This window comes from Mesoplodon densirostris, chromosome 15, assembly GCF_025265405.1.
Source record: "Mesoplodon densirostris isolate mMesDen1 chromosome 15, mMesDen1 primary haplotype, whole genome shotgun sequence".
NCBI lineage: Eukaryota > Metazoa > Chordata > Mammalia > Artiodactyla > Ziphiidae > Mesoplodon > Mesoplodon densirostris.
The window spans coordinates 23326771-23348906 of record NC_082675.1 but is presented as its reverse complement, the minus strand read 5'-3'; the positions used below and the strand labels follow the sequence as shown (position 1 = coordinate 23348906).

Below are 22136 nucleotides of genomic sequence, written 5' to 3'. Positions count from 1 at the left end.
GGCTGTGTCCTCAGGTAACTGAGCTTTTCTTCACATACTGCCCTCTTCCACAGGGCAGTTCCTTGCCTTGACTTGCACCGTGCAGGTCTCACCAGCACCTGGCTCTTCATCTTCCCTGACGCCAGTATCCCCCTCTATGGACCCAAGAGCCTTGCTAGATCCTGCAAGTGTTTTTAACTTGCCAAGGACTAAGCATTAGCCCCAGGCGCAACAGGAGCTCTGTGTAGACACACATTGGCTATGACACAACTCAGGTTTTTACAAATTGGTCTGAGCACAGACTTGGCTCCCAGATGGACTGAAGGCAGCTGAAGTGGCACCTTCTCCCAGAGGACAAGTTAGTTCTCAAACACCTGCCAGATGGCACACACAGCTCTCAGACTGGAACCAGCTGAGCTGTTTTTAAGTGCATGTGTACTTTAGGCTAAAGTGAGTACATCTAGAAAGTGACCTTGGAAGGCTCTCCGGTAGCTCAGAGCACGTCACTCGTCAGAACCCCCAACTCACCACAGATGTGAGGCTGGCAACCCCAGAGCTGGGCGTTACTCAGTACCTACCTTCCCTCAGGAAGAACTGCATAACGTTACGTCCCCCACAGGCCCACAGGATGGGAAGGGTGCCCAAGAGTGACACAGGAAAGAAAATCCACCTCCGCGAAGAACAAGAACTAGTCCGGAAGTGACTAGAAACTACGGCCTCCTCGGCTGGTTGAAGACCTAAGGAGCAGAGGTTCCTCCCTCTGTGTGGGAGGAGGAAGGAGACCTCTAGTTAGGCACACAATCCACTCATCCAATTCAGTTTCTGCCCAAGGTCTCTCTGCCCACCCGTAATTCTCTCATCCAAGACAGGCAGAGCAGAGGCACTTTCTAGCCACCCTCCCCACAAAACATCCTTTCAGTCTCCACTGCACGCATGCCTCAGTGCTTACCTGCTGCTGCAGGTGCAGCTGTTGCTCCCTGCGTGGGGTTAAGGGGCCAGAGCACTGGCTAAAATCAAAGCAACAGCAAGAAAAAAAAAAAGTGAGCCTGGAGGACAGAGGTAGTTTTAATTACTGTTGACACTCAGTTCTTCAGATAAGGAAGAACAGCTGATTGTTAAGATGTCAGACTGCTTTGCCTTTTTAGCTTTGGAGATGTTAGTGGCAAAAACCGTCGAGGAAATGTGTTGCAGTGTGTGGGTATTGTGCGGCTCCTTGCCAAGGTCCAGAGTTGAAAAGAAATCAGTAGTTTTCCTTTGTCAAAGTCAACTTTCTCAGCAGCACCTCAAATTGCTTCTGTGTAAGAGGGAAATGGGGTGAAGGGGAATAAACCACAGGGAAAAAAAATTAGAACGTGTTAGCAAATGCTACCATGCGGAACACTAAACTTTATTCACTTTATTTATATATTTAACAGTTCTAAAGTATTTACTTCTTGCTTTGACAAAAAATGAAAAATATAGGAGCACTGACCAACTCCTCTTTAGGAGAAAAGGGTTATATATACAGCTACGGAGAGTTATGGTTCCTCCTTTACATACAAAGAAAAATATTAATAAAAAAGTGCTTCATTGATCAAAAAAGGGCTAAGAGCTGCAAGCATTTATTCACACTGTACATCAGACCCAAGAAACCCGTATCGTAACCTCTTGGCACCTGTCACTAGGACCTGCACAATCTTCAGTTAGACTGACTTCTCCCTACCTGCAAGGCCAGACCACACAGAGTGCGAAGAACTTACACCCTGTTTCACTAAATTCAGATTCTGAGCAACCTCCTGCCACTGGACGTCAGAGATGCACTCAGATGCTCTTGGCTTTGCCTGGACTGACAGCTCCAGGGAAGGCTTCTGGGCCACGTCTTATCTACACCCAGGCAACACAGGAGCCACCTTCCTGAGAGACAGCTTGCCTTTAGCCAGGGAATTGCTTCCAAAGGGTCAGGAGAGTTCCCAGGCCTCAACCCCACTGCCCACCACAATCCGCCCTGTTACCAGTTAGCAGCTTTTAGCAGAGCCAAGCATGGCCCTTCCCCCGAGAGGGAGGGCAGGCACAAAACATGGATGCCAAGATCACAAAGCACAAACCTAAACTCCTCTCCACTCTTCTCCATACCCACCTCCACCACAAATATTCTTGATTTAAATAAGGCTCTTTTTGGACCCCATCAAAGCTTACGAAGGAAAAGGTGCCTCGCATCTCCTACGGGCTTTGTCACTTCTCTAAGGAGCCCTGCAGAGTCACCAAGTGGCCCCTCACTGCTGACCAGCAGCACAGGAGCAGGGCAGTGGGACCGCTGGGCCCTTTCCGCTGCTCCAAGGGGAGGCGGAGGAAGGCTGAGTCTGTGGGACATGCTCCCTTCTCCAGACACTGTACTCTGAAAGGCTGATTCTACCCCTAAAGGGGGAGATCCATGATTGGTTTGGGAGTGGGGAATTTTTGGAACCCTGAGTCTGGATTTCCCTGTGCTAGACGAGGAAGAAAGATTGTTTGGGGGACCAGGCCCCGGAAGGGGCTTCCAGGCTCAGGGCATACTTTGGCCTTGACCACGGCAGCAGGATACTGCACTCTGGCCAGTCTGCACCCTATGCCTGAGGGTGGGAAGCTCCACACAGCCTGGCTGAGGGGGGCAGACTGTTGACAGTGAGGGGAGCCCTAGACAATCTGGGTCAAGTTAAAAAGAGAATCCCATTGGGGGAGAATAGCGAGCCACCCATCCCCAGCCCTCTCCCTGCCTCACAAGTGTACCCCTGTACCCCTTCTTTCCCCAAATGGGGTGGGAGCGCCTAAGGGGTCCCACTTACTATGTGCCTGTGCCCCTCCCTCCAAACCCCAATCCCGTTTATCTGCCTGTGGGGTGGGACTAGCCCAGTCCCTCTCGGAAGGGAGAGAGCACCTGGGGCACTGCCCTTAGAGCAGATGCTTTCGGCGTCCTCAGCAGCAAAGGTTTTTCCAATCCAATCAGCTCTGATGTGGCAGTGATACGAGGAATGGTCACAAACGTCAGCATTGGCTTTATTCCCTGCTCTTTCTCTCAGGCCTCCACTCCTGACTCAACCATCCTCCTCCCATCCTGAGGAACGAAGGCACCCCTCAGCATCGCCTGACAGCAGGCAGCTCAACAGTTAACAGGGGGCCTGGCAACCTCTGGTCTTCCATCCAAAAAAAAAAAAAAAGGGTACTTGTCTCATTTTTGGAGGCAGAGGGAGGATAGAAAATGGAGAGGAAAACAAATGCTGGGGTGGGTTGGGGAGGGAGAGATCAATCTACAATCCAGTGGTACACCCTAAATTTCCATCACTCTGCACAGCTGTTTCCATGTCCCCATTCCAAAGTGCATGGGCCTCTCAGTCTGCCCAGGCTGTCGTGGGCCTGTCAAAGGAACAGCAGCTTGGACTCTGCCCGCCCCAGGTCACTGAGCTTCAGTTTGAAGTGGCAGCAATGGGCTTATCCAGTTCAAGGTCAATGCTGGAGCTTGTGGGATGCAGGCTGCTATAGCAAGACTTGCACACTCGACTAGGTTCAAAGAGCTGTTGGCTGGGAACTGGAACCTTCTGGTTACAACAACTGGAGCAGAATACGTTCCCACAATTCCTTGAGATGAGCAGAAACAAAAACAGCATTAGTGTCAGCAGACACAGGGTGGAGAAACCAACTTCAGAACACAGCGCTTCTCTGTACACGATTCAGATATGCCGGAGATTCCTCTAATATCAAACACTCGTTTGTCTAAACCCACGAAGAAGCCAGGAAGGGAGGGGACTGCTCCCTAGCACAATCGCACACCACTTTCACTTTAAGGCCAAGGACCCTGGTTGCCTCACCACTATGGCTCAAGGTTACAAGGTGTCAGGTAGATGCTGCTCAAGAGAGATCCATGAGAACAAATGAGCCCAGGGCAGAAGGCAGCTGCTAGCTCAATGGCCAAGTCTTGGCCCAGGAAAACCCCGTGGCCACACCCACCTGGGCAATGGCCTCTGTGTAGCTTATGATCATAGAGAGGCCAGAGTCCAATGGAACTGCCTCTGAGCTAATCAGATGAGAGAAACTACCAGCCCAGCTGGGGAGTGAGGAGCCTTGCCCAAAGGCTCAGAGGCAACAACACGAAGAACTGACTGCTGCCATCTAGGACTGCTATTGCTGACAGCATGCGAAGCCAGGAGACAAGCAACCAGTGACACATGCTCAGGGTGAAAAGACAAGAGCACAGGTGAACGCAGGTGCACACACACACCCTATTAGACAAGGATGAGTTGACACTGGGTCACTCCCCTGCCCCCATGCATCTCCAGGGAATATCAGCTCTACCTGAAGGCCTGACTGCACCCAGGTCCCCGGCCTCTCTCCACTCCTCCATTTGAAAGCCCAGCTCTGAGCGCCTGTGCAGCAAAAGTCTGCACACGCAAACTGATGCCCTTCACAACTACCAGGAAAGGGAACTGGCAGAGGATGAGTTTCTGCTCACCTTACAACCCCACCCCACTCTGGGGAGGCCCTAGAATAGGAGACTCGGAAGAGTCTGATGCAGCCTGCCAAAGACTTGGGGCAAGCATCTAAAAGGAAATCCTCCTCCTCAGCCAGTATCACTCACTACCTTTTCATTTATGCTCCTCAGAAAGGAAACCCACTGCTGGATTAAGGACCACTTAAGCACAGAAGAGAGAATACTGAATACCCTTTGGCAACAAAATACCACCACAAAAGGAAAAGGCTAGACAAGGAGCAATGAAAAGACAGAACTAAAACAAACACAGGACTTCATCTTCTAGAATGCAGTGAGTACTTCACAACTCTGTTTCTGAAAAGCATGAGTCAGCAACAACTGTGGTTACAGAGAAAAATTACCTAAATCTACTTCTGGATGTGTACATTTATTTAACATACCTTCTGGAATTCAGCTTAAAGGCCTGACATGTATTTGATGAGTTAAGCTTTTCTATCTGACTTCTTTCAGGGGATCCTGATAGACCCTAAGTGGAGTTTTCCCTTAAGTCTTCAGCGCTAACAGTTCTCTGGAAAGACCACCTCTGTTCAGTCCTGGGCTCTTTTTTTTTTTTTTTTTTTTTTTTCCTTAAAAAAAAAAAAAAAGCAGTCATGCTGTTTGACTTGAAAGTCACCGGCATCTGACCCCAAAGAAATAGCTCTAAAACCCCTCAACTGGCTATTCCACAAGACCAGCCCCTGCTGAAGCACCGCTTCTTGCCATAAGCAAGATGGCTCGGCTGACCTATGCAGTCAGCAGGGGCAACCACGGCTGCAACCTGACTCAGCTGTAATGGTCTCCTCAGCCAGCTGCTGTGGTCCCCCACCCCACCCAAGCCCACCTGCTTGCCTGCCTGCACTCCTGCCCCAAGCTTCATCCCAATGAGTGCAGAGAGGGGGAAATGGTAGCGTTAGTGTGGAGAAGTTACTGTAGGTGTGCAGAAATCACAGACAGGTTGTTGCAAATGCTCACCACGTTTGATCAACACGGTCAATGTCCCTGCAAGGAGGGGAGAAAGAGCTCAGAGAAGAAGCCAACTAAAGACATTTGGGCTTGGGGTGAGCTTGGGGAGATATACAGTCTTAGAAGCATCATCACTAGACAAAGAGGTGTGGTTCCATTTTCAATCCAGGTCCATTCATGTGGGTGGGCTATGTCACAGTTCAGATAAAATCCCTACCCCAAGAACACTGAACATCCTCCAGTCACCACCCCAGCTGGGGCAAAGCATCCCTAGCCACTCACTACCCCAACCCAGAAGGAAGAAAGAAGTCAGGAGCCTTATGGATTGAAGACTATACCCTAAGCTATTCCCACTAGTCCTCCAACCAATAAGTATGCGGTCAGGGAGCGGGGGTAAGGAGTAGGAACACGAAGTTCCCTGCCCACAGCAGGAAAACTGTCTTTGCTCACAGCAGCCATGCTGAATCGGAAGAAATTGTATTCTAGGAATAAGAAATGGCGGTGTGGGTGGTGGTGGCAGTTGCTCCACCAATCCAGGAAGCAAAATAAAAAAGGGACATCATTTTCAAAACTTACGATCACTCTAAAATGGAAGAAAGACACCCAGTGCAGTTCTGCAAACACCAATTTCAGAGGCACAAAAGGTGAGTCAGGGTCCTGAAGACCCTGGAGTCTGCCTCAAAACACTGCCAGCCAGCTGCCTGCATCTTTCAAATCTGCAGGATCTGTGGACCAAATCTCAGCCTCTACACCCCCACCCACCCCACCCCACCCTCCCAGTGGCACCTGCAGTGGTGCTTCCTGCTGGCAAGCCAGAAGGCGCTGTCGCATGCATAGCAGTGGGCGGCCAGGTGGTCAGGGAGCCAACGGGTCATCTGTAAAACGGATGAGGCCAGGTTAGTGACAGGAGATGGGCCATCCAGCCGGAGCCAACAGAGCCATGCTGGGGGCAGCAAGAGTCACAAGGACCACACTGGCTCCAGTGGCACCAGCCCATCAGGTCTGATGTCAGCAGTACAAGAAAGGCGTCCAAATCGTTTCCCTGGAGGGGACTTCAAACTCCCCTGAGATCAAGTGGCAGGCAATAGCACCCTGGGTCGCTGTGAGAGCTGGCAAGGCTCCAGTTCGTAGACGCAATGAGGAGAGAGGGCTGGCCTGCTGCATCTCCCTTGCTGAGAAATTCTAGGCTTGATGGGAATTCACAGGTGCTGAGATTCAGAGAGGCTCAAGGCTAAGTGTGCTGTGTGGTCATTCCTTAGCCAGGGGCAGGGGGAATGGATGATGGGGGTAGAGAAGAACTGCAGAACAGTTGCATGGGTGGCACTCAGAACAGGGGCTGAGCCTGTACCTCCGTGTCCTGTTTATCCACCTGCTCCCAGCTGGCTTCAGAGAAAATCTCTGTGCTGCAGCGAGACAAACAGTTCTGATCCAGAATGCTTTCCGAGTCAGGAATTGAAGTCTGTTGGCAAACAAACACAGCTGAACAGAATGAACCTGGTCTCCTCCCAGAAGAAGAAAGGGCTTGGCAAAGAAGGGAGCACTGAGGACTTTGGGCGGGCCTGGGTGTTAGGGCTGCTGAATCTCTAGGTGCCTCAGCCATCAAGAATTGGGTTGAGGGCCTCCCTGGTGGCGCAAGTGGTTGAGAGTCCGCCTGCCGATGCAGGGGATACGGGTTCGTGCCCCGGTCTGGGAGGATCCCATATGCCGCGGAGCGGCTGGGCCCGTGAGCCATGGCCGCTGAGCCTGCGCGTCCGGAGCCTGTGCTCCGCAACGGGGGAGGCCACAACAGTGAGAGGCCCGCATACCGCAAAAAAAAAAAAAAAAAAAAAAAAAAAAAAAAAAAAAAAAAAGAATTGGGTTGAGCAGGTTCAGAGACAGGGCTGAGCTCAGCTAGAAGAGAGATACACAGATCTAAGGTTATGTGCAGGGATTCTGGAGTGGAAAGACAGGCCTCGGGTTCCAGGAAGTGAGTAGGGCAGAAATGACCAGGATGAAGTGGGAACTCAGTGTCAGCTGCTCCAGGGGGCCTGTCAGTCCAACCCTGCCACTTACACGTGTGTGTTGAAACTAAGTGCTTTGGGCATGTCCTTTCTCTGAAGGACTCTTTGGGAAAATGAGAAACCATCATTAGTATAAAGGAAAAACCAAGTCAGTTTGAAGTGAAAGTCATTGGATGAGCCCGCCTTTAATGTACGCTGACTGCTTCAGAGCCAGACTCACACTTGTCCTTAATCACGTCGAGACTGCCTCCCTGAGAACCTCCCCTCAGGTACCACTACTCCAGTCACCAGGCTCCATCAGTGCTACCTCTCTCCCCATTTCTACTGCCATCACCTGCCACAAGGTAGGTACAGATATCTGTTTAAAAAGAACTAAACCTTCACAGCTACAGCCCATGTTATGTTTGGGGGTTGGGGGTGGGGTGCAGCAGCTAATTGTTCACTAGCTACTGGGGTAGGACAGGCACTATGATTTCACAGGAATATTTGACATTGCCCTACAAATGTTATTCTGCCCAGGAGTTCACGCTTTTCTCAAGGCATGATCCTCTCTCCAAAGAGAACTGACCAACCACATAGTGAGTGCTAACTCTCTTCCTTATTCTGTCTAGACAGGATATTTGTGGAAAGTAAGCAAGACAGGAAAGAAAAAGAACACTGCCAATCACCTGGCTGAGGCTGATCTCCAGCCTCTCTCAATTCTGGAACTTTCCAGTTCTTTCAGAAATCTGTACAAAGGGTGCCCCAACTCAGTGTGCCCTGTCTCCTTGTGCAGCTATGAAGGCACCACGGTGTACTTACCACTTCATCCCCAAAGTCCCCATTGAAGCGTAGGGAGCTGGTCAGGTACTGGCTCTCCAGGCGACTCCTCAGCTCCTGGACTTGTTTCTTCAAGGTCTCCACTTCCTGCTGGTGGCCCGACTCAATCTGACGCAGGCGCTGTTGGATAGTGTCCGTGTACAGAGGCATGCCGTCGTCGTCCAGGTGACTGCGGGAAGGCTGGTCAGGGCTGCCAGTTGCAGACGCCCTCCCCGAGTGGCTGTGTAGCCACTTGTGGTGCAAGTTCCTCGAGTGTAAGTGGGCAGAGCTGCAGCTTGTGGCAGACAGCTGGCGGCTCAGTGAGTCCTTGCTCCTACTAGTCTCCCCATTGGTGCAGTGCCCATTGGGGGTAGGGTACTTCTGGAGGGTACTATGCCCTGGGAGCTGCTCTGAGGCCTTATTTTCAGTCTCTGGAGCACCATTGCACACAAGCCCCTCTTTACATTCGGCTAAAGGCAAGGCACAAGGAGAATTCGCTGGGCTCTGGGTGCTGCTGGGGGAAGTCCTATACACCAGAGATCCCACTTGGGGCCTCTCAGCCAGGCTCCTCTCTGAAGGCCTGGGCTCCATGGCTTGAGGAAGCTCCTCCTTGCCACTGAACCTGTCACTGCTTACCCTGGCAGGTAAGCAAGGTCTATCATGGCCTTGGGGACCACTTTCTGACTTCACTTTATCTTCCACTAACATGTCCATGGAACTATCCGCGTTTGGTCCTCTGGTCTCAAATGAAACTTGGGAGGGCAGAGAACTTGACTGTGAGGTACCAGAGCCGACTTTCACATCTACTGAGATTGGAAGGACTGCCTCCTCCCTGTCCTGTGTGATAGCTCCTATTCGAGACTGTTCCACAGGGGCCTCCTGGGCATCCTCTCCCCGGGGGGGCTCCTGGAGAGAACTGGGGAGAATACTGTGCCCACCCTGCTGCTCAGGAATACCCTGTGAGAGCACAGGAAGGCTGGTGCCTGGATGGTGGCTCCTTAGAGCAGCATCACCCAGTTCTGGCTCTTGATGAAGCACAATGGCTGGGCACTCAGGGGTCTTCCCCCTGCTCCCCTCTTCTAAAAGAGCCTCCTCTTCGACCTCCTGCATCCCCCTGTGGGCAGGCTCCTCTACCCCACTCTCCTCTTTGGTGGCCTCTTGCAGGATATTCTCCATCTGCCCCTCAGCTACTCCAGCTGCAACAGACAGCTCGGCGCCACCCAGCACTTTGGCTGGCTTCCCCAGGCTGTCAGGATCCAGAAGCTCCTCTCCAGGACCAGCCAGAGTGCTCAGTTCCAGCGAGCGACGGTGCTCCTGCCACTTCTCATTCAGGCTCGGGTCACTGCTGCGCCGGCTGGCTAGAGGCACTGTGTTCTCGCAGGCTGTGGTCAGATTGTCAAATGATCTAGTCTTTGGTAGCCTAAAGGAAGGAGTGTGGGGGAAATGAGGATATGAGGTTGTTCACAGGGAAGTAGGAGACAACAGGTTTTAACAGGCAGTCATTTCATAAACGGCTCCATTATGGCTACTCAAGGAGCCATGGCGCATCTGGAGTAAGGCTCAGACTGCAGGAAGGCAGAGCTCCAGGATGAGTACTTCTATTCCTGTGGCACCATCCCTACCCCATGCCCAACACATACAAATAAGCTAATAGCAAATGCTATTTTTAAAAGATATTCTTCATGATACTGCTGTTTCTCAGTTAGTGGCAGAGGAAAGTAGCACTGCTGATCTTCTGATATTACAATATTTTAAATTATTATTCATCAGTCTGAATTCAATAAAGCTAATTCATATGTCTCAAAGCCAGACTGTCTATCATCTGACTGCATCTGTCTTTCAAGCCCAGGACAGGAAGTCACAGCAGGGAGGCAGGAGCACAGAGCAGTGGCTGAAACTCCAGCCAGAGGGTCACAAGGAACCCAGAGGATATGCTCCATCACTGAGGAACTGCTTGGTGCATGCAAGAGAGTGATGTAGCAACAGGGCCCAGTACTCTACAGGGAACAAGGCTCTTCCAGCCTTATAGCCCAAAACCCTTATACCTTCCCTAAGAAAACTTCAGAGATCTAAGAAAGATGTGTGGAACCAGACAATGTCATGATCTCCAACCAACCCTGGATGCATCCCAACACAGGAGTACATCCACAAAGGACCTGCAGTCTTGGCATCAGCCCCAGGCTCACCGACTCAGAGGTGGATCATCAGGACTGGTGCCAGGGGCTGGGTATGGTGCACAGCTGTCGTCCACGGGGGTGGACGGGGATGGGCAGGGCAGGTACACTGCACTCCACAGCATCAGGTTACGCACATGGCACACAGGGTACAGCACCTGAAGAGAGAGCGGTGGACACAGGTTTAAACAACTTCCAACAAGTCTGTTAGAAATGTCTTGAAATGAGAGTGAAGAAGCAAGCACCAAGCAGGAACGCCCAGCAGTCCTGCATCATCTCTAAGGGGCATTTAGCATGAGTGGATGCAGCTCTATCACGGGGGGTGGTGGGTAGACGGGACATTTTTCACCTGACAGCCTCTGTGGGAATGAAAATCTAAAAAAAATTCTTTAAATCCATTTCTCATTAGTTGTTTCTTAGGTCACCTTTATTGAATGACTGGCTTTTCTCAACCTAATTTGTTGCTTTTACTGCACAAGAAAATGAGTCATTCTGCTAGACGGTGATAGTTAGTTCCCTAGTACAAAAGCTTGGCTTCAGAAAACATTATCAAACCTGTTTTATAGGATCATCTAAATTAATCAAGTGAAAAGGAGGGAATTTTCTTCTGTACTGTTACTTCCCCAGCAGGCACAGGAGAGAGAGAAGCAGCTAGCTTCAATCTTTCCTTGGACTACTTAACTGTAGTGAGAGGTTTATTAATTAATAGTCCAGCAAATCAATGTAACCTCTGATTAGCTTCCTTGTGACTTTAGAATTTAAGATGCATTCTGACAAAAGGAACATTACTGTGTACATTACTGTGTACCAATGCACAGATATAAGTGCCTCCTTTGCTTAACAGAAAGTGTTCCTTTGAGGAACAAAGTCTTAAAGGGCCTGCCAGTTCTCCATGTGAGCAGAGGATAACACAGACACACTGCTAGTGTCACACACAGTTTTCTGCTGAGACAGATGCTGCAATGGGTATCATTGCCTGTTGACACTGGAAGGGTGCTGGGGGCCTGCAGCTCCTTCTGAGCTGTCAGGGGCATCCAGGGAACAACTTAAGTGCCTCCTCCACTTGTTAGACAGAACATGCTAGAAATAAGTTAAGCTCTGGCGGAGGTGCCAGAAAAGATTCATGTCTAGAGTGGCAAAGTAGAGATGTTTGTTAAATAAAACCACCCTGAACAAAGAGCAGTCAGAAGCAGGGCAGAATAACCAGAAAACAGGCCTTTCTCAGGACAGAGTGGTTGGGAAAAAATGGAACTACTCCATCCAGAGACAACTGAGATGCCTTCGAGAAAACAGTCACTTTTCAAAAAAGATCCCATATGTCCCCATCCCCACATTCATTCTGCTGATGAGGGAGAAAAGACTGTAGAATACATACGGCTTCTGACTGAGAGGAATACAGTAGGTTTTTGAAAGCCTTGTTGCCCGCCCGAAGCAGCGACCACACAGAACATGTCCGTTCCTGAGTATGTTTTTCCCCTCTCTCCTTGGCGTTGTTGCACAGGAATGTTCCAAACAGGCAGGAATAGGTATGCTGCACCAGTTTCACCTATGGGAGTCCAATATGAGGCAAAATCAAGCAATGGGTACACATTTTCTGGGGGAAGGTCAGCCCAGCTAAGCCACCTTCCCCAACGCCCCTGATGTGCACTTCAGTTCACGCTTGGTAAGGATGGGGGACCCAAGTAAGCCACCCAATCGCAGACTCCTCATAACCCCAGCCACCATCACTCCTGAGTCAAAAAAGCAAAGACGGTGTTGGCACCCCCATCCTCTTGGCCTCCCTTGTAAACAGTCCCCAAGGTCCCAAGTTAACGGCTACCCATATAAACTGGGCATAGGAGCAGGTCAGTGTGCAACCCAAGTCTGAACTTCTAAACAGCTTTTCATTCAGCAAGTTGCTATTGAGCATCTCACATACCCCAAACGTTTCTGTGGGTGCTTGACAGGCAACAGTGAGAAGACGGCTCTCCTGCCCTGGTAGAGCTCGCTCTGGCTGTAGGGGGAGGGGTGACCAGTGCTATGGACAACAATAAGGCAGGGTAAGAGGGCCAGAGCACATGCAGGGCAGCGTGAGAAGGCTCACTGGCCTCTAGAGACCTGATGGAAATGAGAGAGCAGATCATACCAGCCGGGGGTGGGAGAGGAGGCTGCTCCAGGCAGAGGCAACTGCCAGCACAATGGCCTTGAGGTGAGCACTTGAGGATTGCAACTTCTGAGGAACTGACAGACATTGCATGAGGCAGAGGATGGGAGGAAATGAGGCTGGACAGGCTTGCAGGCCATTTTAAGGACTGTGGAGAGAGCCTTGGAGGAGGGCCTTGCAGGCCACTTTAAGGACTGTGACTTTTATTCTGTGTGAAAAGCAGAGTCATTGGAGGTTTCTTGACAGAGGAATGATATGGTCTGTATCATGTTTTAGAAGGATTCCTCAGGCTGCTAGACTGACTCGGGAATTGGGGCAGGAGATGTGGTGGCTTAGACTAGTGCTGGAAACAGCACAGGTAGCAATAAGTTATCAGGTTTTAGATATATTTTTAAAGCAGAGCTGCAGAATCTGCTGACAGACTGAATATGGAATATGAAAGAAAGGAGAGTTGAGGATGACATAAAAGTTTTTGCCCTAAATGAATCGAAGGTTTGAGTTGCCATTTGGTGAGATGGAAGACTTCTGGAAGGTAAGTTTTGGGGTGGAGACACATGGAAATCAAGAACTAAGTTCTCAACATGTTAAGTTTGAAATACCATTAAGACATCCAAGTGGAGATACTGAGTAGTCACAAGTGGATGAGAGCCTGGAGTTAAGTGGAGAGAGAGATCTGAGCTGAAGACGTATACATGTGGGAATCACAGAGAGCAATTAAAGCCAACAAACTGGATGAAATCCCTAGAGAAGGAGGCTCAGCACTCCCAGCATTCACGAGTGGGGAGGGAAGGAGGAACCAGCAAAGGAGACAGAAAGGACCAGTTGGTGAAGCGGAGAACTAAGACGGTGTGCTGGAAGTCAACTGAAGAAAGTGTTTCAAGAAAGGAGTGATTAAATTGTGCCAAATTTTAATGATGGATCAAAGAAGATGAAGGCAGTCAAAAGGTACAAACTTCCAGTTATAAAATAAGTAAGTCGTGGGATGTGATGTACAGCAGGGTGACTGTAAGTTAGTAATACTGTACTATATATTTGAAAGTTGCCAGGAGAGGACATCTTAAAAGTTCTCATCACACAAAAAAAACTTCGTAACTATGTATGGTAACAGATGTTAACTAGAATTTTGTGTTAATCTTTTAGCAATATATACAAATATCAAATCACTGTTGTACACCTAAAACTAATATAATGTTATCTATCACTTATACTGCATTAAAAAAAAGAAGGGTGATTGAAAACTGATCACTGGATTACAAATGTGAAGGTCACGGGTGACCTTAACAAGAGCAGCTCTGGTAAAGTGGTGGAGTGAACACCTGACTGGGCCAGGTTTAAAAGGGAATGGGAGGAGAAGCGTTTGAGAGAGTAAATGTCAAGACTTGAGGAGCTCTGCTGTGAAGAAATGAGATATGAAAAATGAGATAATAGCTAGAGGGGGATGCAGGACCCAGAAACGGTTTTGATGAAATAGGAGGCACTATACCATGCTTGTATGCTGATGGCAATGATCTGGTAAAAAGGAAAATAGGCTGATGCAGAGGGCAGGGAGGAGAAATGCTGAAGCCGTGAAGCTGAGCAAAGGAGCGGGGTGGAAGCTGGTGCACAAGTGGAGGAGGGGCTGGAAGAGGGCAAGGACAGTACATCCTCCTTCAAAGGACAGGGAGCAGAGAGTGTGGGACAGACGCAGGGGGGTTGGTAGATGGACTGGAGGGAGCAGATGAAAATCTATTGTTTCTATTTCTAACTACTGTTTAGTGCTTTTATCATCCATTTTAAAGAAGAACTCAAAGTTTATGTAAACTTAGTACACATGGATTCACTAAATAAACAAATACCTGTTTATTACTATTGTTTTTTAATTAAAAATGGAAGAATGACCCCTCAAATTCTAGAAAGGATGCAGTTTCATGTGAAAACTGGCCCACTAACATTTGCATTGATAGCCCTATGAATTTAGAAGGTCCCCAAAATGAAGAATCACAAGCCCAAACTCACAAGGAATGCTTCATTGAACTCAAAAGAGCACGGAAATTGCCTCTGAAGCTGATGAACACAGTCAAGCCACTGTAAAAACACTGGGCAACGCTCGTTCAGATCATCCGAGTTCTCCCCATGACCACACCGGTCAGCAAACTTGTGGCCAAAATCCAGCCACTCCATCTCCACGAGGACCTGGAAACCCTGCGGGGAAGCACCCAGGAGAGACCCATTTGTGCTTGTCTATCCAAACTGTAACTGTCCTGAGCCTAATGTCATCAACAGTGATCCCTTTTAACGCCCTCCCACTAAGCCCACCAGGAGCCTCTAACCCAGCCCCACGGCCAAAGGATGGGACACAGGCTTAGGGCAGTGTTCCGATTCCCTCAACTCCACTGCATAATCATCAAAAGGGTGGTAACTAAGCATTTATCTAAGTCTTTGTTGAGACTATTTATATTTTTAACCCTTCATTCACTATAAAAAAGTCATACTTTTTTCCCCCTTAATTTCTTTTTTATTTTTTAATTTCTGTCTTTCATGGTATCCTTACAAAGTCATGTTTGTAAAATCTTTCCCCATCCCAGATTTACATATATTTTAGGGTACCTTTATGGTTTTTCTTATATCTTTAACCCAATAGGTGATTATTTCACAATAGGGTTCTTTCTCCACAGAACATTGTGGTGATATTCAGACCCATTACCATAATAAGCATGTCAAGATCCTTCTATAGAAGCCCCACTTTCCTGGGGTATCCAAGTAGATACTCTGCAAAGGAAAACATGTCTGTATTCTCAATACCTTGTTATCCACAATCTACCCCCTTTTAAGAGGCACAAGCACTGTGGTACGTACCACAACAATTTAGCTCAAGATAAAGGAGCAATGATTCAAAACTAAAGAAATTTCACTTTCACTGGACCTAGCCACCACAATCAAAACTGATCATAAAACCCTCCAAGGTTTCCCCCACTCATCCTGAAGTGTCAAATCCTACCTCTATAGTTCGGTAATAAGGGTCCAGCAAGAGCTTAGCCAATGCCACAATCTGGGGGGTGCGGTCCCAGCCATCCGAGCAGTGTGCTAGCACTGGTCGTTGATCACGATCCACAGCATGCACTACCAGAAGTGCTGACTTCAGAAGCACAGACAGGTGATGGAGCCATTTTGTACTTTCAAGAGCTGAGAGCCAACTACAAAAATAAAACAGAAGGGGATAGGAAATGCTGATTTTTATGATATACTGGGTCATGCCAAATACCAGTCATATTAAAAAGCAATTCCCAAAGACTTTTCCTTCCAAATAAAACACTGCCAAAACAAACAGAAAATCTCTGTGTTTACAAAGCATGTACAAGAATGAAACCCAAGCCCTACCATGCAATAGAGGAAAGCCTTAGAAATAGGACAGTAATTAACAGGGCCACCTTCTGTTCCAAAAATCTTACAGCTAATTTCCCAGAGAGAATTAATATTTAATATTTTTTAGTCCATAATAGGTATATCTACCCAGTATAAGAAAAGTAGCTCTTCCTGGAATCTTTTCCAAAAAAACCCAAAAAAACAAAAAACACAGCCACTGAGATGGAAAAGAGAAAATATTTATATTTAATGATCAGCAACTCTGCCCAGCAAGTTCTCAAAAAAAAAGGTAAAGAAAACTCAAATATAAGTATGTCTGTAATAAGATACAAGCTAGATGCCACATCCAACAACAGTGCAGACAACATCGCTTACTACCCACACCCCAACACCTACCACTGATCAAGTCTTGAATGTCTATGGATTAAAACTGGATGGGCCCAAACTAATGATTTAGACTCACACAAATTAGTACGCCTGTGGCTACACAGTTGCTGGGCTTAGTACAGACTAGATTCAGCAGGGATCTAAAAACCTTTTGAAAGGCCTTCAGGAAGTATCAGATCCCAAGAATGGCCCCTTGGGAATAATCACAAGCTGATCACAAATGGTTTTTTAACTGTGTTGACATTTTATTTCTTGTGCCCTGTCATGAATTCTACTCCCCAACCCCCCAAAGAAGCTCCAATTTCTCCAAAATGTGATCAGATTTGTAGTTAAGACCACAGTCTAGTCCTTCAAACTCTGAGTTTGAGGAGAGAATAAATACTTCTGTCAGGGGACTATGAGAAGGCTTTTGCCAAGACTAGCCTATAAAGGCTTATTAAACCTTGGGGAATGAGTATGAATTTTTGGAATAGTCCAAAGAGAGGGTCTTTCCAGGCAAACAAACACCAGAATGTACTGCATAAGCACTGGCTTCACATGGATTTGCTTGTTATACCAACCAGACTCTGACTCCTCAGTGGGCAGACACTGTGTCTCAGGCACAGCTATACCCTCCTTGTGCAGTGCCTAGCACACACTGAAGGTTCCTACTTTTTAAAACGTGGATAAAAATTCTATCTCAAGACCTTCTATGTCCTACTAAATACCTGAGAAACATTTTTTGCTGGTGGATTGATTACTTATTCTCATTCCTCACACAGTCTTGAAAAAAAATAAAAGATGAGGCTTAGGAGAACAAATACTAATTTATCTCCTGGCCCCTGGAGAAACAGTAAATGAGAACCTGGTTCTCTTGAACCTGACTGAATCATTCTTACATACCACTTGGTGTCGTCCATCCATGCCTAACACAGAAGCTGCACTCCAAAATCTGCCAACGGAGGAGGTGTGCTGAGACTCCAGTCTCCCTTGTCCTATTCTCAAAAGCTGAGGTAGCAACCTAAGCATGCTGTAGCCCTCTACAGCTGCAAACAAGTGTCAGGAGGCTCGCTTATAAGCTGGTCCCGCCTCTGCCATAGCTTCTTTTTATCCACAAGGGAAGCTTCAGTACTGCATTATGATTTGCTGCCAAAGACAGACAAAGCATTTCCTTCTTCCTTTACAACCTCCCTCCTCCTCCCTGACATTCATTTGGACCAAGCAAGGGCTAATTACATCTTCTTGACTCAGAGTTTAAAAAACAGCTTTTTAAGGAAGAATTTTAACTTATGGAAGATATTAGAGATCAGGTAGTACTGACTCTATCCCTTTTATTTTATAGACAGGAAAAACTGATAACCACAGGAATTAAGCCACTGGCCTAAGTCACACAGTCAATTAGTGGCAGATCTCCTGAATCCTCAGCCAGGCTCTTTCTATGCCCTCCCCTTCCTTTAGGAAAGAGTACTACTAGCTAGGTTCTGAATACGTATAGCAGATGCAAGTTGCTAATCCCCAAAGCAGGGCAGCGATCTCATTTCCAAGGACAACTGCTTCACCCTCTGGGCTGACTGCAACTGTGATGAATTTAATCATTTGCTACCAGGAGTTAGTACAAGTGGTTCAAGCAGCCATTTGATTTAATAAATCAAACAATGCTGCAAAATTGATGCAATCATGAGATCTACTGAACAGAACCCAGGGAAACAGCTATGGGACCTAGCACAAACACCAGAACACAGAAAATTCTGTCTTCTCTGGCACCATTTCTGCCTTCCTGAAACAGTAAAACAGGGGCTTTGAAATATTTATCTGTCCATTTTGTTTTACAGAGCATTCCTCCTAATTTATCTTGTATTCAAACAGTTCCCTTGGGGGGAGGAGTGTTATTTCACCTTCCTCACAGCAAATGCCAGCCATTCATTTTTAATAAGCAATAAAAATCACAGTAATGTTCTTAGTAAGTAAGATGGTAGTTTAGAAATCAGAAGCAAATGTAAAAGGAACTGACCTACTGGCAAGTCTAAAGAATTTTTAACCCTTTTCAGAACATAATGAATAAATTTTTATTCTTCACGGTAAAACATTCCAGTTCATAGCAAGTTAAGTGTCACTACAGTATGTCAGAAAACAAAGAATTAAGTTACTCTGAGTCAAAAACATGTGGAAGAAAAGGAAGAGGGCCCAGGAAAAATAAGAAGGCAATGCTTCCATTCTGAGGGCTGAGATCTGTTCTTTGCTGCACATTTTAAACCTTTCAAAGTGCTAGATTTTTCTTCCAGCTCCTCCTTTGTGCTGCATGCTCCTAACACAGGAGTAAGAATAACCATGGACTCTGAAAGTTAAACTGAAATTTACCAAAAAATAGAAAGACACCTTCAAACTCATTAAAAAAAAAAAAAAAAAATCAGTGCAAACTTAAAGCCAAAGCCAAGGTCTTACTTTCCCGGATCTGGCATCTGTGTGCACAGCAATCGCAGAGACTGAAAACTCCTCCGAATTGAATGAATATTTGCCATCCCCATAAAAACAACTTCACAGTTCGGGTAATACTCTGGAGAGAATAACAACAAAGAGAACACAAATATGTTGAATTTAAAGTCCAAATGGCCAAATTTAAAAGGAGCAAACTGGCTATAAAACAAACCCACTGTAGCTGCCGACTCATGAAATGCCAATGTTTTGATGCCTATTAGTTCAGTCCTTTATTATGAGAGGACTTTATTATGAGTGCTTGATTTTTAGCTGTCTTTTCAAAAAGGAAGGTTAGATTTGTGAAGATACTGATATAAAATAGAAGCTGTTATTTTTTTTTTAAAAAGATGTGTATACTTCCACCTTACCCCAGGTTTACTTCTTGGGCCTCTCCTAACCTGCATCTCTGGAAGCTCTTGGAAAAGAACGTAGCAGAACCATGCATTTCTGCGTTCAAATTTCACCTTGGTACAACTGCTTTTAGATTCCAGCTTAGCTCACATCTGAAAAAGGAGCTCAGTGCCCCTACCTGCTCCAACAGCACACAACTGGCACCTAACAGGTCCTTCCCTGGAGAAAGCCAGCGTTCAAACAGTAAGGGTGTTATAGGTCAAGACTGAGGCACTTTGCTAGAGTTTTGTATTTGCTGCTTCAATTTCTACCCCATGTTTTCTAAGTAAAAGTCATGTGAGGAGTTTTCTGTGAGGCTAGTAATGAGCATACCCACTGTCAAACACAAAAAAAGCGTTTAGAAGGCTGAGAAATTGAGCTGCTAAAGAAGTTTCCAAACATAACAGGTCTTATTATGGGAGAGGATTTACTTTCCTTATCACCTAAAAGTTGGCACAGGGAAGGAAGATTCTTTGGTTTCACTGCACCTCCTCCTCCATTTCTCCCTTAAAAAGAGCATACAGTATTAAGAATCCAAGAAGGAGCTCTGGCTGTCTCAAGACAGGATGAGGAACATGGCTTTCCATTCACTTCAAATTGAGAACTAAGACCCAGCTGGGCATGGGGTGGACTCACAGGGACAGAGGGTCAGGGACGAAAGCACTGTGCACCTCACCTGGGCATTCACAGCCTCCTCCTTTGGCTCGGTTCGCCACAGCTGCTGCATAGGAGCGTGCATCCAAGATCAAAAGCTTCTGTGGTTGGACAGCTAAACTCTCTGCTCCTGAAGCATTTGACAGAGAAGAATCTAGGGACATCAGGAGCAGGAAGGAAAAACTAAATGAACCTGTTTTTCCCAGAATTGTCGCAAAATAAGAACTACAGGCACTTATTACAGTACCCAAAAAACTCGATTAAGTGAAATCCACCTACGCAAAACTACATTAATACAATAGGACTTCTCTCTCTAGTTTGTTTTCTATTTTGCCTACAATCTCCTATACCGCATTTCTACATCTGTAGTCCTAGAATGACTACAACATAATCCTGGTGTTTTCCCCCATGGTCTGGAGACACTGCAGGTCCCCTATCACATATATATTCCATCTTGTCACGATGGCAAGAAAGACAACAAACACTCTAGTCCACTTAAACCAAGTCTGAAACAGAGGGTCTTCTGGTTTTTGCCAAGATCCATGACTCCTCAAACAATCCCATCAACTGATGCTTCACTCTCTCTCTCCTATGAAACAAATTCTGTGTCTTATAAGAAGAAGGCCATTTCAAGAAAAGGTTCTCAGATGCTATAAAAACTGCTGCCAGAGGCCCAGGGAGCACCTTACCAAACTCCACATCAGAAAGGTCTCCTGCATTGGGGAAGTCTCGGGGACTGTTCCTAGTTGACAGCTTGCTGCCACTGGATCTGGAGTCGGAGGCACAAGCTTTGGCTACTGACTGCACCAGGTGCTCATCATCAGCATTTCGCCAGCCCCACCAGCTGACCTCCGGCTGTCCACAGCGGGCAATGACAGCTCCATTGCTCTGGTGCCTGTGCGGGGAGCAAGACAACAACTGTACCCATCCCAGTGGCCCCATTCAGATGCTCTGTGCTCATACAAAAAGTGAGATAGTAGATTTTAAATGCCTTAATGAACAGCTTGACTGAAGGTAAGTGATGGGTTAGCTTCAAGTCCTCTCAGGGCAGAAGTCTTATACAGCAACAAGAATAACAAAACCCCGGGACTTCCCTGACGGTCCAGTGGTTGAGACTCCACACTTCCACTACAGGGGACACGGATTCGATCCCTGGTCAGGGAACTAAGATCCCACATGCCGTGCAGTGCAGACAAAAAATAAATAAGTAAGAATTAGGGACTTCCCTGGTGGTCCAGCGGTTAAGACTCCGTGCTCCCAATGCAGGGGGCCCGGGATCGATCCCTGGTCAGGAAACTAGATCCCACATGCCACAACTAAAAGAGCCTGCATGCCACAAACAAGACCTGGCACAGCCAAATAAATATTTAAAATAATAATAATTAAAAATAAAAAATAACAAAACCTATCTGCATCTTTCTTGATTATCAAACCATTTTAGAGACCTTTGTAGAATAACCAACAAAATAATAAAAGTGTATTTAAAAGTGTATTGTCAGAGAAAAATTAATATTCATAAAGAAAATACTTGAATATTTAAATTTATTTTTGGAAAATCAGTTAAAAAATAAACTACAAATACCACACTTAATAATGAAGTATTAATCTCTCCTTTTTAATACTACACCTGAATATCCTAGCATAATAGATGCTGACAAACATTTGTTTCCTCACTGACTTCCGAGGGACAACTGTACACTTGGGGCTGGCTTGAGGATTCTTTTCAAAACAAGATCCCACACGTGGGACTGAAATACTTACCTGGCCCATAGTGGACTGCTTTACAAAACCTCCTGACATTTCATGAATCACAACTGCTCTTACTATAGGTAGATAGCTCAATGAGCCAGCCACCCTTCTGTAAACTATTAGAAGGAAATGAATAGCATAGACATCAATAAGCCATACTCTGATAAGATCCTTTATCAAGAAATAAGACCAGGGCTTCCCTGGTGGTGCAGTGGTTGAGAGTCCGTCCGCCTGCCGATGCGGGGGATGCGGGTTCATGCCCTGGTCCGGGAAGATCCCACATGCCGTGGAGCGGCTGGGCCCGTGAGCCATGGCCACTGAGCCTGCGCATCCGGAGCCTGTGCTCCGCAACGGGAGAGGCCCCAACAGTGAGAGGCCCGCGTACCGCAAAAAAAAAAAAAGAAATAAGACCAGAAATCATACTCATAGTCTACCTTAAGATGCTCTAAAAACTCAAGCTTTTCCTCATTAGGAATTTTAGTTAGGCAATTTCAGCAACTAAAAAGTTATAAAGGTAATATTATTTGGCAATGAAAAGGAATCAAGTTCTAATACATGTTACAACACGGATGAACCTTGAGTATGTTATTGCTCCTAAGTGAAAGAAGTCAGTTATGAAAGAC

General features: G+C 46.9%; 1 protein-coding gene across 7 annotated transcripts in view; it reads right to left on the bottom strand.

Moving 5' to 3' along the window:
- Window positions 1-1345: 1345 nt before the first annotated feature.
- MTMR3 (myotubularin related protein 3) overlaps window positions 1346-22136 on the bottom strand; it is a 135864-nt gene continuing 115073 nt past the window's right edge. For 2 of the 7 annotated variants that reach the window (XM_060118096.1, XM_060118097.1), the window contains exons 10-21: window positions 20454-20659; window positions 19787-19918; window positions 18688-18799; window positions 15515-15710; window positions 14533-14718; window positions 11770-11940; window positions 10407-10552; window positions 8224-9640; window positions 6771-6881; window positions 6209-6297; window positions 5432-5458; window positions 1346-3570 (exon numbers count right to left, since the gene is read on the bottom strand). In XM_060118096.1, coding sequence (XP_059974079.1) covers window positions 3399-3570; window positions 5432-5458; window positions 6209-6297; window positions 6771-6881; window positions 8224-9640; window positions 10407-10552; window positions 11770-11940; window positions 14533-14718; window positions 15515-15710; window positions 18688-18799; window positions 19787-19918; window positions 20454-20659 — 2965 coding nt within the window. In that variant the 3' untranslated portion in view covers window positions 1346-3398. The remainder of the gene's footprint in view (window positions 3571-5431; window positions 5459-6208; window positions 6298-6770; window positions 6882-8223; window positions 9641-10406; window positions 10553-11769; window positions 11941-14532; window positions 14719-15514; window positions 15711-18687; window positions 18800-19786; window positions 19919-20453; window positions 20660-22136) is intronic. The other 5 variants (XM_060118098.1, XM_060118099.1, XM_060118100.1 and 2 more) reach the window with 5 other exon arrangements.